Raw genomic sequence first — 11,558 nt, 5'->3', positions numbered from 1 at the left:
TTAACCAACAGAAGATAGAATACTAATTAATAAGAGAACTAAGTAGCTGTAGCCAATGAACATTAATGGCATTTTTTTGCTCAAATGTACAAAGAGTGAAAAGTTTTGGAAGTCGCCATGCTGGCTTTGTGGATTTGCCAGCCAGCCCCCTCTCTGTGTAAAAACTGTGGATGAATCGAATGCCTCGACTCTGTGTGTGGATTGGGGTTTTGGACAGTGGGGGAAAGAATTTCTCATGGAACAGCAGTGAGAGGGGCTGCCAACCGCGGCAGAGGGGCGAGCAGGGCATTTGGTAAGGCGAGGGGGGTGCTTTGAGTGTTCCAGGGGGTGCTTTGGATGGTCTGGGGGCGTGCTTTGATTGTTCTAGGGAGGTGCTTTGGATGCTCTAGGGGGGTGCTTTGATTGTTCTAGGGGGGTGCTTTGGGTGTTCTAGGGGGGGTGCTTTGGATGTTTCAGGGGGTGCTTTGGGTGTTCTAGGGGGTGCTTTGGATATTCCAGGGGGTTCTCTGGATGTTGTAGGGGGGTGCTTTGGATGTTGTAGGGGATGCTTTGGGTGTTCTTAGGGGGTGCTTTGGATGTTCCGGAGGCAGAGAGGACCGTAAGGCGCAGGTGTGCGGTTGTGCCCGGGGTGCTGAGCAGGCGGCCTGGGCAGGGCTGTCGCGAGAGGCGGCAGCAGAGGCACAAATAGGCACGACCTTGCCGGGAAAAGGCGCGGCCTGTGCGCGGCCGGGAAGCGAAAGCGAAAGGAGGGGGCGGGCAGCGGAGCCAGAAGCGGCGGCCATGGAGCGGCAGGGGCCGAGCTCCTTCCCGGTGCTGGTGCGGGGGGACTGGGGCCCCACCGAGCCGCCACCCGCGCTCAGGAAGAAGCTGCTCTGCTACTTCCAGAGCCACAAGCGCTCGGGCGGCGGCGAGTGCGAGCTGCGCACCGGCACCGGCACCGGGCACATCATCGTCTGCTTCACCTGCCCCGAGGGTGAGCGGCCGGGCCGGGATGAGGGGCGAGGGGATGTGGATCCGTGTGGGAGCTCCCTGTTGTGTTGGGGTCGTAACTCACAAGTCTAAATTTTCTGCAAGTTAAAACATACATACTGACGTAGTTGTTGCGTACGATGTAACACTATATCCCGTCTGGTTGGTGGTGTGCAGTGTCTGTAGGATATAATGTGTCGTATGCATCCCCTTCTGTACATACAGAATTGGCATGATTCCTGCGGATGTCCTGTGCAGGTCCAGAAGTCTGACTCTATGATCTTTGTGGGTCCTTTTTGATTCAGAATATGCTATTTACTTATATATATGCTTAGATTTGGTGCTTAATACTAGCTTCTGGATTGTGCTTGGCATAAAGGCTGTAAGCGAATAAATATATCCAAGGAGGAATATATGCATACGTACTCATATTGATGCGCACTAGTATTCTCTAAACTGCGCTCGGAATAATAAATCTTATATTAATCTGACAATTAGATTAGTTACAGATATGTGTAAAAATGTGACATCTGTAACATGCACACATTTTTATAAAGATGCAGCAAGCTGGAAAGGATTTAGCTGCAGCTGAGTGAAATGTACACATACACGTGAACATATATGCAGAAACGCACAGATACCTATATACAATTTTTCCTTTTCTTGCCTTGACATGCTTCCCAGTTGCTGGCTCTCCCTGCTGGTAAGTTCAGGGCATTTAGCCCCAAGCCATTTCGGCACTGTGTGGAAGATCCCGTGATAGAGCCGAGTTCAGCATCTCTAGCGGTTTTTCGCAGAAGTAATGTCCTCTGCTGTTTTTCCGGTTGTTTTGAGGAAGAAAGCCTTGTGCATGCTGCGTCAGCGTTATGAGTTTAAAGCTGTTCAATTTTGCGGGACAGTATATCTGTGTATCCATGCTCCGGCCAAGGCGAGGTTAACTTTTCCGGGAGCCGGGAGGGCACTGCCCGGTCCCTGGGGACATTGGATCCCGCTTGCCCATACTCTGCGGGCACGGAAAGGGGGGGATTTGGGAGGGATTTGGGAGGGATTTATCGGCGTTTTGTCAGCGCATGAATGGTTCACCTGTGTTGTGCACTCTGTGATCAGCACCGGTGTTGTTCCTGCTCGTTTTTCTTACTTCATTGCTGTTTGCAGTCTGTTGTTCTCATCTCGTCCTGTAATCCTTCACGTTTTTGTGCTTTCAGTTCTCCTCTCCATCCTGCCACGGCGGGGGGAAGGAGGGGGAAGGCAGTGAGCGAGCGGCGGGTGTGGCGTGGTTCAGTGAGAACAATAAATTGGGGAATACCATTCCTGAAACCGCCACAGTGTGGTAATGCTGGGAAAGTGCCATGCAATGTAAAGCTCTGATTCCATTCAGATTTTCACAGGATTTCCTTGTTTTTATTCAGTCAAACAACGAGTTCTTGAGAGACAGTCTCATGAGTTGCATTTGGGAGGAGAAGGAAAATTGAGGTTGATTGTCACAGAGCCTGAAACAGCACTAGCTACCAAAGAGACATTGGAAGAAAAATCAGTTCCTACAAAGGTGAATAAAAATTGTAATCCTAACCAGAGCTGTGAAAGAGTGATGAGAGTGTCTAATCTGTCACTGATATTTCACTTTCATTTTATTTTAGGCTTTGGATGCCATGAGCAGCCTTCAAACAAAAGGTAAAATGTTATCATCATGTGCTGATTCTTTGTAAAGCAAAAATGTTGGTCTTTTGTCCACACAGGGGTTCCAGTTCTCCAAGTTGTCATCTGTTTTTTAGTTATACTAGAGAGGAACTTGGAAATCTTCAGACACTGCTCTCAATTGCTTCATGGGGTCAGCCTGACTTTCAGTTTTGGCTTTTTGGTACTTTCTATATTGGACAGAGTGGAGGAGATGACTCCTTCAGCAGTCTAGAAATTAGTAACTAGCATCTGAAGAATGTTGCTTTTTATTTCTTTAGTTTTCTTGTTTAGGTGGTAGGCTGTTGTCTGGATGTTATGGGTTTGGTATGAGTAGGTTTTGTACCTCGGTGAGCAGGCAGAGGCAGCCTGTTGGTCATTCCAGTTTGGAGGTTCTCTCACATCTCTGCCCTCACCTGTCTGCAAAGCTGGAGATGTGCTTGTCTCTGGCAGACACTGGACTTCTGGGATACTCACTGGGCACCTCTGTTTTATTTTCTGTTTGCAAAATGTTGCATCCTATCAGCCTTTTGTGCACATGGGCCCTCCAGCACTGCCATGCTGCACTGATGGCAGGGCACAGTGGTCATCAGGAAATTTTACATCAAGTCACTCAGAGCTATTGTGGCCTGTGGTGCCTGTGGATGTCCTGAGCCAAGTTCAGGCTTGTTTTGCCTGCAGGTGGGCTAAGAAACAGATGCAGAGGATGCAGGGTCTCTCCCAACCATTACCAACATCTGAGCAGCTGTGGGCTATTATCTCAATGAATTTTAGTTTAGTTAATCTCTGACTCAGAGATGTACCAGTGACCTTGGACATGTTTACTCAGTTTTGGTTTTGTACCACCAAAAGCTGCCTGCAACCCTGCAGAATATTGCATCCGGGCAGTTTTGGATCTCAGAATGTTCAGTGGTACCCTGCAGTATTATTTTTGGTTAACATTTTATGTGGCTTATCTTTCTGCTGCAGATGATACAAAAACCTTGAAGAAAACAGAGAGTTTTGTTCCAAACAGTGAACTTCAGGAGGAGGTTGACTCTGCAGAGGCCTCACCTTCAGTGGTACTTGAGAACATAGAGAGATGCTGTCCAAAAACCTTACATTTGCTGTTGGAGAACATCAGTGACCTGCATGTAGATGCTGACTTTACTGTTGAACTGATACCGGAAAAAAATGTTGCTGTAGTGACCTTTATAAAAAGTATTGGTAAGACAGGATGACACCATTATTAATTTCTGTGTATAAGCATGAGTAATAGCTTACAGAGTTTGATTCCTCTCCCATTAGAGACCCAAACTTTTAAAAAACTATCTGGATTGGGTCTCTCAAGATAAGTGTCTTATATACATCTCCAAAAAGATGCCTGTGATCCAAATATTAAAAAAAAAAAAAGAAAATTGTGGCATCTTTATTAATTGAAATTGAATAAGAATGCTTTGTCATTTCTATGTTATTTTCGATTAAATGAAGAAGAATTAAAAGTGCACTGAGAGTGGGGATTATATAAAGTCTCCTTTAGATAAGACAGTATACTTATGAGATGGGGACAGACACAGTGGTAGTGAGTAGCAGAGAGTAACATGGTTGTGTGCTTTTCCCCTTTTTTATTACAATGCAGAGTTATTTGGCACCAGAGACAGTTTTGTTCCTAATGCAGGGAGTACACTGATCATTTCTCTGCCTTGAAGGGACAGCCAGGGCTCATAATGACACAGGAAAACACAGTCAGTTCATACTGCTCTTCTGTTTACAGATGCTAAGGAATTTGTCAAAAAATGTTCACAACACAAGAGAGTCAGAGAATTCAAAATGACTGCCAGAGTTCTTGAATCGACCCAGAGCATCAAGGTTGAGAACCTGCCAGACAGCATTTCCACAGACTACCTGACGTTGTACTTTGAGAACGCGCGGAACGGAGGCGCGGCCGTGTCAGATGTCCAGTTCTTCCCCGAGGAGAACTCAGCCATCATTACCTTCTGTGACCACAAAGGTAACACTGTCCTTTGCCTGACCAAGGTACTCACAGGCAGATGGCCTGCAAGACAATTACTGCAAGTGTGGGCATTAGGAGAAGCCTGGCTTTCTGTTGCTGAAGTAAGTGCACACTGCCCTGTTCCTAGGAAGGGCTCTGGATGTAGAAACACTGCTGCATGTCTAGGGCTTCAGTGTCTATTGGGGGTTTGCTTGTTTGTTTGTTTTGATTTTTTTGTTACCAGATATTTAAATACCTACCTTCTGCATGGGTTTTTCTCACTGGCATTTTTTCTTCATTTGCAGAGGTCTTTATATGCAATATAAAAATAATTGTACTTACATGTAGAGGGACAGAGCAGAATCTGTCAATGACTTCAGCTTGTACAGATAACTTTCAGAAACTAAATAAGGCCAAATATCCTCATTTCAAGCTAAGTCTAATATCTTCATTATCAGGGAAGAACAGACCTAAAGAACAATCTTGTTACTATTTCTTGCATTCCTCAAATCACTGTCCAGTTTTTGTCCCAGTGCAACTTCTGGTATATATCTGTTAGGAAACTCCTGGCTTAGTGAATGTACTTTGAGAAAAAGCTTTATCTGCCACATGATTTTCTTATGACTTCTCGGGATTTTCTGAAGAATATTTTGTACATTAAGTTGAAATGTAATTTGGAACATTGTAATGGGGATTTAAGTTCTTGCAAGTGTTATCATTTCTTTGCTTAGTCTATTCCAACAAAAAAGTAAAACTGCACTGGCACTAAGAGTTTTATTTTATGTTGAGTTTAAGGTGTATTTCATAGCAGTATGTTGATAAGGCGTTACTCTTAGGAGTTTCCTTGGGAAAGGCGCAAGGTGTAGCTCTGAATGGGAATGCAGATATGAGCACATTTAGCAAACAAGTTGGAGCCAAGCTTTTTATCTTGTCCCCTACAGAGTAGTTTGAAAATCAGAAAGATATAAAAACAGCTCTTTGAAATGAAAGAAAAAGAAAAGGAAAATAAATGTAATTGTTTTAAGAACAGAGACATTTGCTTGATTTTAAATTAATGATATATGTTTGTTTGTGCACTAACTTCTAGATCTAACCATGGTCTTGGAAAAGCAGCATTTACTGGATCAGACACTGATTTCTGTGTATCCATATTACCACTCCCTGGGAACAGCTCTGTATGGGAAAGAAAGACCAGCTGTCAAGATGCCAGACCCCATTGGGGTGCCCCTAGACCCATATGTATGGCAGTTTTTACAAAGGCATGCCAATCTGACCCAAGACATAAACCAGGAAATGGCAGTTTGCCATGCTGAGCTCCAATGGCCCCAGGCTGACTGTGCAAGCCCAGAAGTCATGTTGTGCCCATCACCATCTCTCTGCAAGCAGAAAAAGCCAATGATGAAGTTGCTCAAGACCTGGCAGCAAGATGCTTCCGCTGAGTTCTCGCGCATCATGGCATGTTACATAGCTATAAAATGTGAAGTCAGTTCATCAGGTTGGGAAGATGTGAAAAAAAGGTTGTCAGAAGACGCTGTGATCATAACTGATGTTTCTGAGGGGATGGTGGTGATTGCAGGCAACAGAGCAGCAGTGGACAGTGCAGAAAAAGAAGTGAGGAAATGCATGAAGCAAAGTGAAAGGGAAAAACAGAGCATAGAAATTTCTGTGCCAGTGATCCCAGGGAAGTATGCTGTGCTGTACAATGCTGGGTTAGAAGAGAGTATTCAGAAGGAATACCCATCCCTAAAGCTCTTCTATGATGACAAAAAAAAGACTGTTCAGTTGTATGGATTACCTGCAGAAGTATATAAAATCAAATCTGACTTACTGGAAAAGTTATCGAGTATGCCATGTACATCAGTTACCATTGATCCCCATGTCTTCCACTATCTACAGTCTGTAGACAATAAAAAAACATCAGATATGTTATTCATTAGGGAAAAAATTAACGCTTTTTATGAACTTCAGGATGAGTCTGTGTTGCTATATGGAGATGCTCCCAAAGATCTTCAAGAAGCAGAAAAGCGAATAAAAACAGATTTAGAATACAAGTGCATCAATGTGGAGGATGGTGAAGTCGTTAAAAAGGATCAGTGGAAGAATCTTCTCTCCTCGATCCAGACATATAATTCTTCCCAGGAAATTGTTATCACTTGGCAGTCTATTGGAAAAGAAAATAAAATGATCATTGCTGGCTTTTCTAAGTCTGTAACAGAGGTTTATCAGAGACTTAATGCTTATGTAGATAGAAACACAGTAATTGAAAAAGCAATCCCAGTTACTTCAGTGGTGAATGTGCAGTTTGTAGAGAATATGATGTCTGGTGTTTGTAAAGAATTGAAGAAGAAAGGTGTGACAGTACATTTCAACACCAAGACACCATGCATTTCTCTGAGGGGACCAAGAGCAGAACTACCAGAAGCATTAATGATGTTTGAAAAAATTGTCTCATCCCTTTACTCAAGAAATGTGCCAATTGATAAACCAGGGGCAAAGGAGTTCTTCATTGAGAGGAAAGATTTATGTGTTTTAGAAGCAAAACAGAAGTTTAACTGTTTCATTAGGATTAAGGAAGAAGAACACAAGGGTAGAAAAGTTGATGATAAAGTGAAAAGAAAGGTCTACTATGAAAAAAGCCTGCCAGGTGGAATTGTGATAGGAGTGTATAGAGGTAACCTGTGTGACTACCCCGTTGATGTTGTGGTGAACGCATCTAATGAAGACCTGAGACGCATTGGTGGCCTTGCTGACGCCCTGTCACGAGCAGCTGGCCCAGCACTGCAGCAGGAGTGCGATGAGCTGGTGAGGAAGCTCGGGAATTTGGAGCCCGGCCGCGCAGTGATCACGGGCGCCGGGAAACTGCCCTGCAAGAACGTCATCCACGCTGTTGGGCCCAGGTGGAACGAGAAGGAGTCACAGAAGTGCACGTGGTTGCTAAAAAAGGCAGTGAAACAGTGTCTGCAGTTGGCTAAAATATACAACCATCGTTCCATAGCTCTGCCTGCTATAAGTGGAGGGGTTTTTGGCTTCCCACCACAGGTGTGTGCAGATTCAATTGTATCCTCCATCAAGGAGACCTTGGAAGAATTAATGGAGGGCAGCAGCTTGAAGGAGATCCATCTTGTGAGTAATTCAGAAGAAATCGTTCAGGCTCTGAGCGAGGCAGTTAAAAAAGTATTTTCAGCTAAATCATCCTCCCCAAAATGTCCGATGATGAAAAAATCCCAGAAGGAGAATAGAAAAGGGGATCTGAAGATGATTACAACAAATGAAGGACTTTGCATCTGTGTGGAGAAGAAAAATGTTCAGGAAGCCACAGTAAGTCTTTACTTTTCTGACTCCTTTCTAATTTGATGGTAAGATCTTTCAAATTGAATGGAAAAGAAAAGACAGTAAGTTTTACAAGCACTTGCTACATAAGGAAAGTACAGCTGTGGGCTAGCTAAACAAGGATGCAAGCTTGCAAAACTTGAGTGTAGGTTGAGATCTGTCACTGCAACCATTTCTAGAGGGCAGCTGTGAATTTCAGGATGTTTCAATTCCCAGCTAGTTTTTGTTTGTTTTCCAGATCTAAGACCAACGTGTAGAAGAGTTTGCTTCTTTTTTTCCAAAAGGGAAAATACTAAAGTGCTTTGTAAAAGTAGCTATCGTGTTTGGATATTAGGGGAAATAGGCACCTGTCTGGGCTGCTGTTTTGGGTATCCACTGGCATCTTGTTTCTTTTGCTGTGTGTTGCATTGATAGGGCTTTTAATCTTGGTGTATATTTTTGCTGGAATTCTGACTGTAGCTATTTTCGTTATAATCTCGTTGCAGACTGATGTTGTGGTCAACAGTGTTGGCACAGATCTGAAGTTTGGTGTGGGGCCCCTTTGCGTTGCCTTGCTGGGAAAAGCTGGACCAGCTCTCAAAGCTCAGTTTGACATTGCAGTACAAAGTCAGGCTGCTGGTCCTGGGAGTGTGCTCTGCACCAGCGGATGTGATATGGCCTGCAAGTCCATGTTTCATGCCATACTGCCCAAGTGGAAAGGAGGACAGACAGAGAAGGTATATTTTAATTATTACTCCCCCTTGTCCTTCCCAGCTACATATTTATTTGGGATCTGTCCTGAAATTACAGGTATAAACCTCGTTAATTTAGATTACTTGACTCCATTTTCTTCTGTTGGAGTGAACTTAAAGATGCCTTGATGCACTCAGAGCTGCTTGTCATACCAGTTTCTTTGGAACTAATAATAAATTATGCCTTTAGGAGAAAAAGTACCTTTGTGTGTTTTACAGGTCCTAGAAGATGTAATCAATTTCTGCTTGGAGAAAACTGAAGAACTTGGGCTGAAATCGATTGCTTTCCCAGCTATTTGGACTGGAGGATTTGGATTTCCTAAAACCATTGTTTCTAAGTTAATGTTTGATCTGGCATTCAGGTTCAGTAGTTGTCCCAATCGGAAGAATCTGCAGGAAGTTCATTTTCTCTTGAGTCCACAAGATATTGATAGCATTCAGGTAGTTCTTCTCAGGACAAAGCTGTCTTTGTAACATACTACTCTTGTTACACTTCGATAATCTGTTTTACTTATTCTGCTTTCTAAGGGAATAATTTGGCACTTTCTAACTGCTGTGGGCCTTGGGATGTCTTGTAACAATGGGATGTCTTTCCAGTGTCTGAAATGAAAACTCTCAGCAAGCAGAAGCTGCAGACAAAATTTGTCTTGCTGTTGGCACTGTAAATGCCTGTAGATGCTCCCTCATCTTTTGACAGAGGAGTTTTAGCAATCTGGAACCATCTCTTATCACACTGTCCATACTGCGTCTTCCACTGCTATTAACACTTCAATATGACCATAAAATGTGTGAGGTGCCTCAGCAAGAGCTGCATGACTGTTAATGTTAATTACAGAAACATCGTGTACATACTGTGAAATACTATTTTGGGTACTTTTTTTCTCTTCTTAGGCTTTTACCACTGAACTAGAGCTTAGGGCAGATGAAAGTTGCAATGCTGCAGCAGCACAGCCAAGTAAGTTGCATAGGGGTGGGACAGAATGTAAATACTGCTAAGTGGTTTTAATGTATATCAGGAAACAGAAGAAAAATCTTCAGAGCACAGGACATTTTTCTTCCTTCCTAATGGACTTGCATTGTTAAATGTCATTTGCAAAATTCTTAGGAGAAATTTCTTTTGTTGAGGGCATGCTGAACTCTCAGTGAGTCTCTTCAAAACAAAGAGAGTGTTCTGATAGGAGACAGTAGTTTGTCCTGCTCAAAGAATTATAAGAACTTGCAATCACTTGACCAAACAAGCCATAAATAACATGTATTTTTGCAGCTTTAATATCCTACTTATTATATTACATATAAATATATATATCATTTTATATTTAATATATGTATATTAATATATATTAAAACATGTAAATTTATCTATACAGAGTGGATAATTTCCTTTGCATTTATTAATTCACAACAGTGGGACACGATGGACAAAACATGAGTGTACTGCATCAAGGGCAGAGACTTATTTGTAAGGATATAAAGCTCTTCCTCCTCAGTTGCTGAGTATCAGAGAGAAGTTTAGAGTAGGCAGATAAAAATGAGTTTAAACAAAAAGAAAGGAACAGTTACAATATGAGTTAGATAAGTTTAGACTAGAAGAAAGGAATAGTTTTGTATCCATGAAGGTAAAGATGAAATAACTTACAAAAGGGATATGATCAGATCTCTGTTACTGGCCACACTCAAGCTGGATGCTCCATTTCTTGTAAGAATTAATTCAGGAAACTGTTACAGAACTGATCAGATCAGCTAAGCCCTGAAGCCATTTTCTGAATTCATACTGTGTAAATTTACAGGAATAGAAATGGTTTCACTTTCACAGCATTTAAATAGGAAGAATACTGTGCCTTCCAGCTTTCAGAAATGGGATAAAGATTAAAACAGAGACACTCTACATCCATCAAACTCATCTAGAGCATATTCCTTACAAGGACAGGTAGAAATTTCAATCAGTGAAAGAGGATAATACTCCAAACCAAAGGAGAAGTGATTTAATGTATTTTTCTTTCCCTTGCAGGTTGCATTAGTCCTGTTTCTGCTGAAGTATTGGGTGTGCATGAAATGAGGATTGGTTCCATCACAGCAATTAGCGGAGATATTACCAAGGAGGATACAGAGGTTATTGTAAACATATCAAATTCATCATTTGATGCCAAAACAGGTATTATACTGAATATGTAGTTCCTTAGCAATAAATCTGGGCTAGTTTTTAGAAGGGGGTACAGGAGAGAATTGTACACGAGGGAAACTTTGCGAATCCCAAACACGATGTAATAATTCCTAGGGTGCGGTCGGACAGACCGACACACACACACGGCCAGTACCCAGCTAATCAGTATGTGACGATCAGTACACACAGAAGTAATCCTTGTACACGGGGCTAACACACACAGCTCGCTGAGTTCTGCTTTCCGAGTACCTGCCTGTGCATAGCGGGCTGATTGAGCAGGTGAGGGCTGAGGGCGCAGGCTGGAAAAGCAGTTTGGTCAATCTTACCATTGTCTTCCGTTCTCTAATGTAACTGCGTTTCCTGTTGTTCTAAACTAGGAAGTTGAGCAGTCATGCTGCGTCGAATGCATCCTGACAGAGGCTCTTCCAAAAGTCCCTGTTTTTAAAGGCACTTCCTTCCCAAGGGCGGGCATCCTCAGCACTTCTCATGTTCAGAGCAGCTTTTTGTGAGAGGAAAGGGCTGTAGTGCGTGGCAGGACCTGCTCAGGTGGTTCATGCAGCATTATGCCCAAGGCTTCTTGAGCTCAGAGTGTTCCTATAACCAATTCAACATATGGTTTAAAAAGAGGAATCTGTGGACGTCTGTGATTCTGACAGTGTCAAATGAAACTTGTGTTAGCTCCTGTACATTAATGTGTCCGTTTTCTTCTTGAAGTACCCAG

The 11,558-nt window shown here is 42.9% G+C and overlaps 1 protein-coding gene across 2 annotated transcripts in view; it reads left to right on the top strand.

Annotated features, from left to right (window-relative positions):
- LOC116998601 (protein mono-ADP-ribosyltransferase PARP14-like) overlaps window positions 1-11,558 on the top strand; it is a 46,734-nt gene that overhangs the window by 19,541 nt on the left and 15,635 nt on the right. Inside the window, exons 1-10 of one of the 2 annotated variants that reach the window (XM_033064480.1) lie at window positions 695-973; window positions 2,379-2,515; window positions 2,607-2,640; window positions 3,613-3,849; window positions 4,397-4,633; window positions 5,703-7,933; window positions 8,431-8,661; window positions 8,896-9,117; window positions 9,568-9,631; window positions 10,685-10,828. In XM_033064480.1, the coding sequence (XP_032920371.1) occupies window positions 781-973; window positions 2,379-2,515; window positions 2,607-2,640; window positions 3,613-3,849; window positions 4,397-4,633; window positions 5,703-7,933; window positions 8,431-8,661; window positions 8,896-9,117; window positions 9,568-9,631; window positions 10,685-10,828 (3,730 nt within the window). In that variant the 5' untranslated portion in view covers window positions 695-780. Of the gene's footprint in view, window positions 1-694; window positions 974-2,378; window positions 2,516-2,606; window positions 2,641-3,612; window positions 3,850-4,396; window positions 4,634-5,702; window positions 7,934-8,430; window positions 8,662-8,895; window positions 9,118-9,567; window positions 9,632-10,684; window positions 10,829-11,558 lie in introns of those variants that run through there. The other variant, XM_033064479.1, reaches the window with a different exon arrangement.

This window comes from Catharus ustulatus, chromosome 7 (genome assembly GCF_009819885.2).
Source record: "Catharus ustulatus isolate bCatUst1 chromosome 7, bCatUst1.pri.v2, whole genome shotgun sequence".
Classification (NCBI taxonomy): Eukaryota; Metazoa; Chordata; class Aves; order Passeriformes; family Turdidae; genus Catharus; species Catharus ustulatus.
Note: the sequence above shows the minus strand (reverse complement) of the source record. Positions and strands in the feature narration are given on the sequence as shown.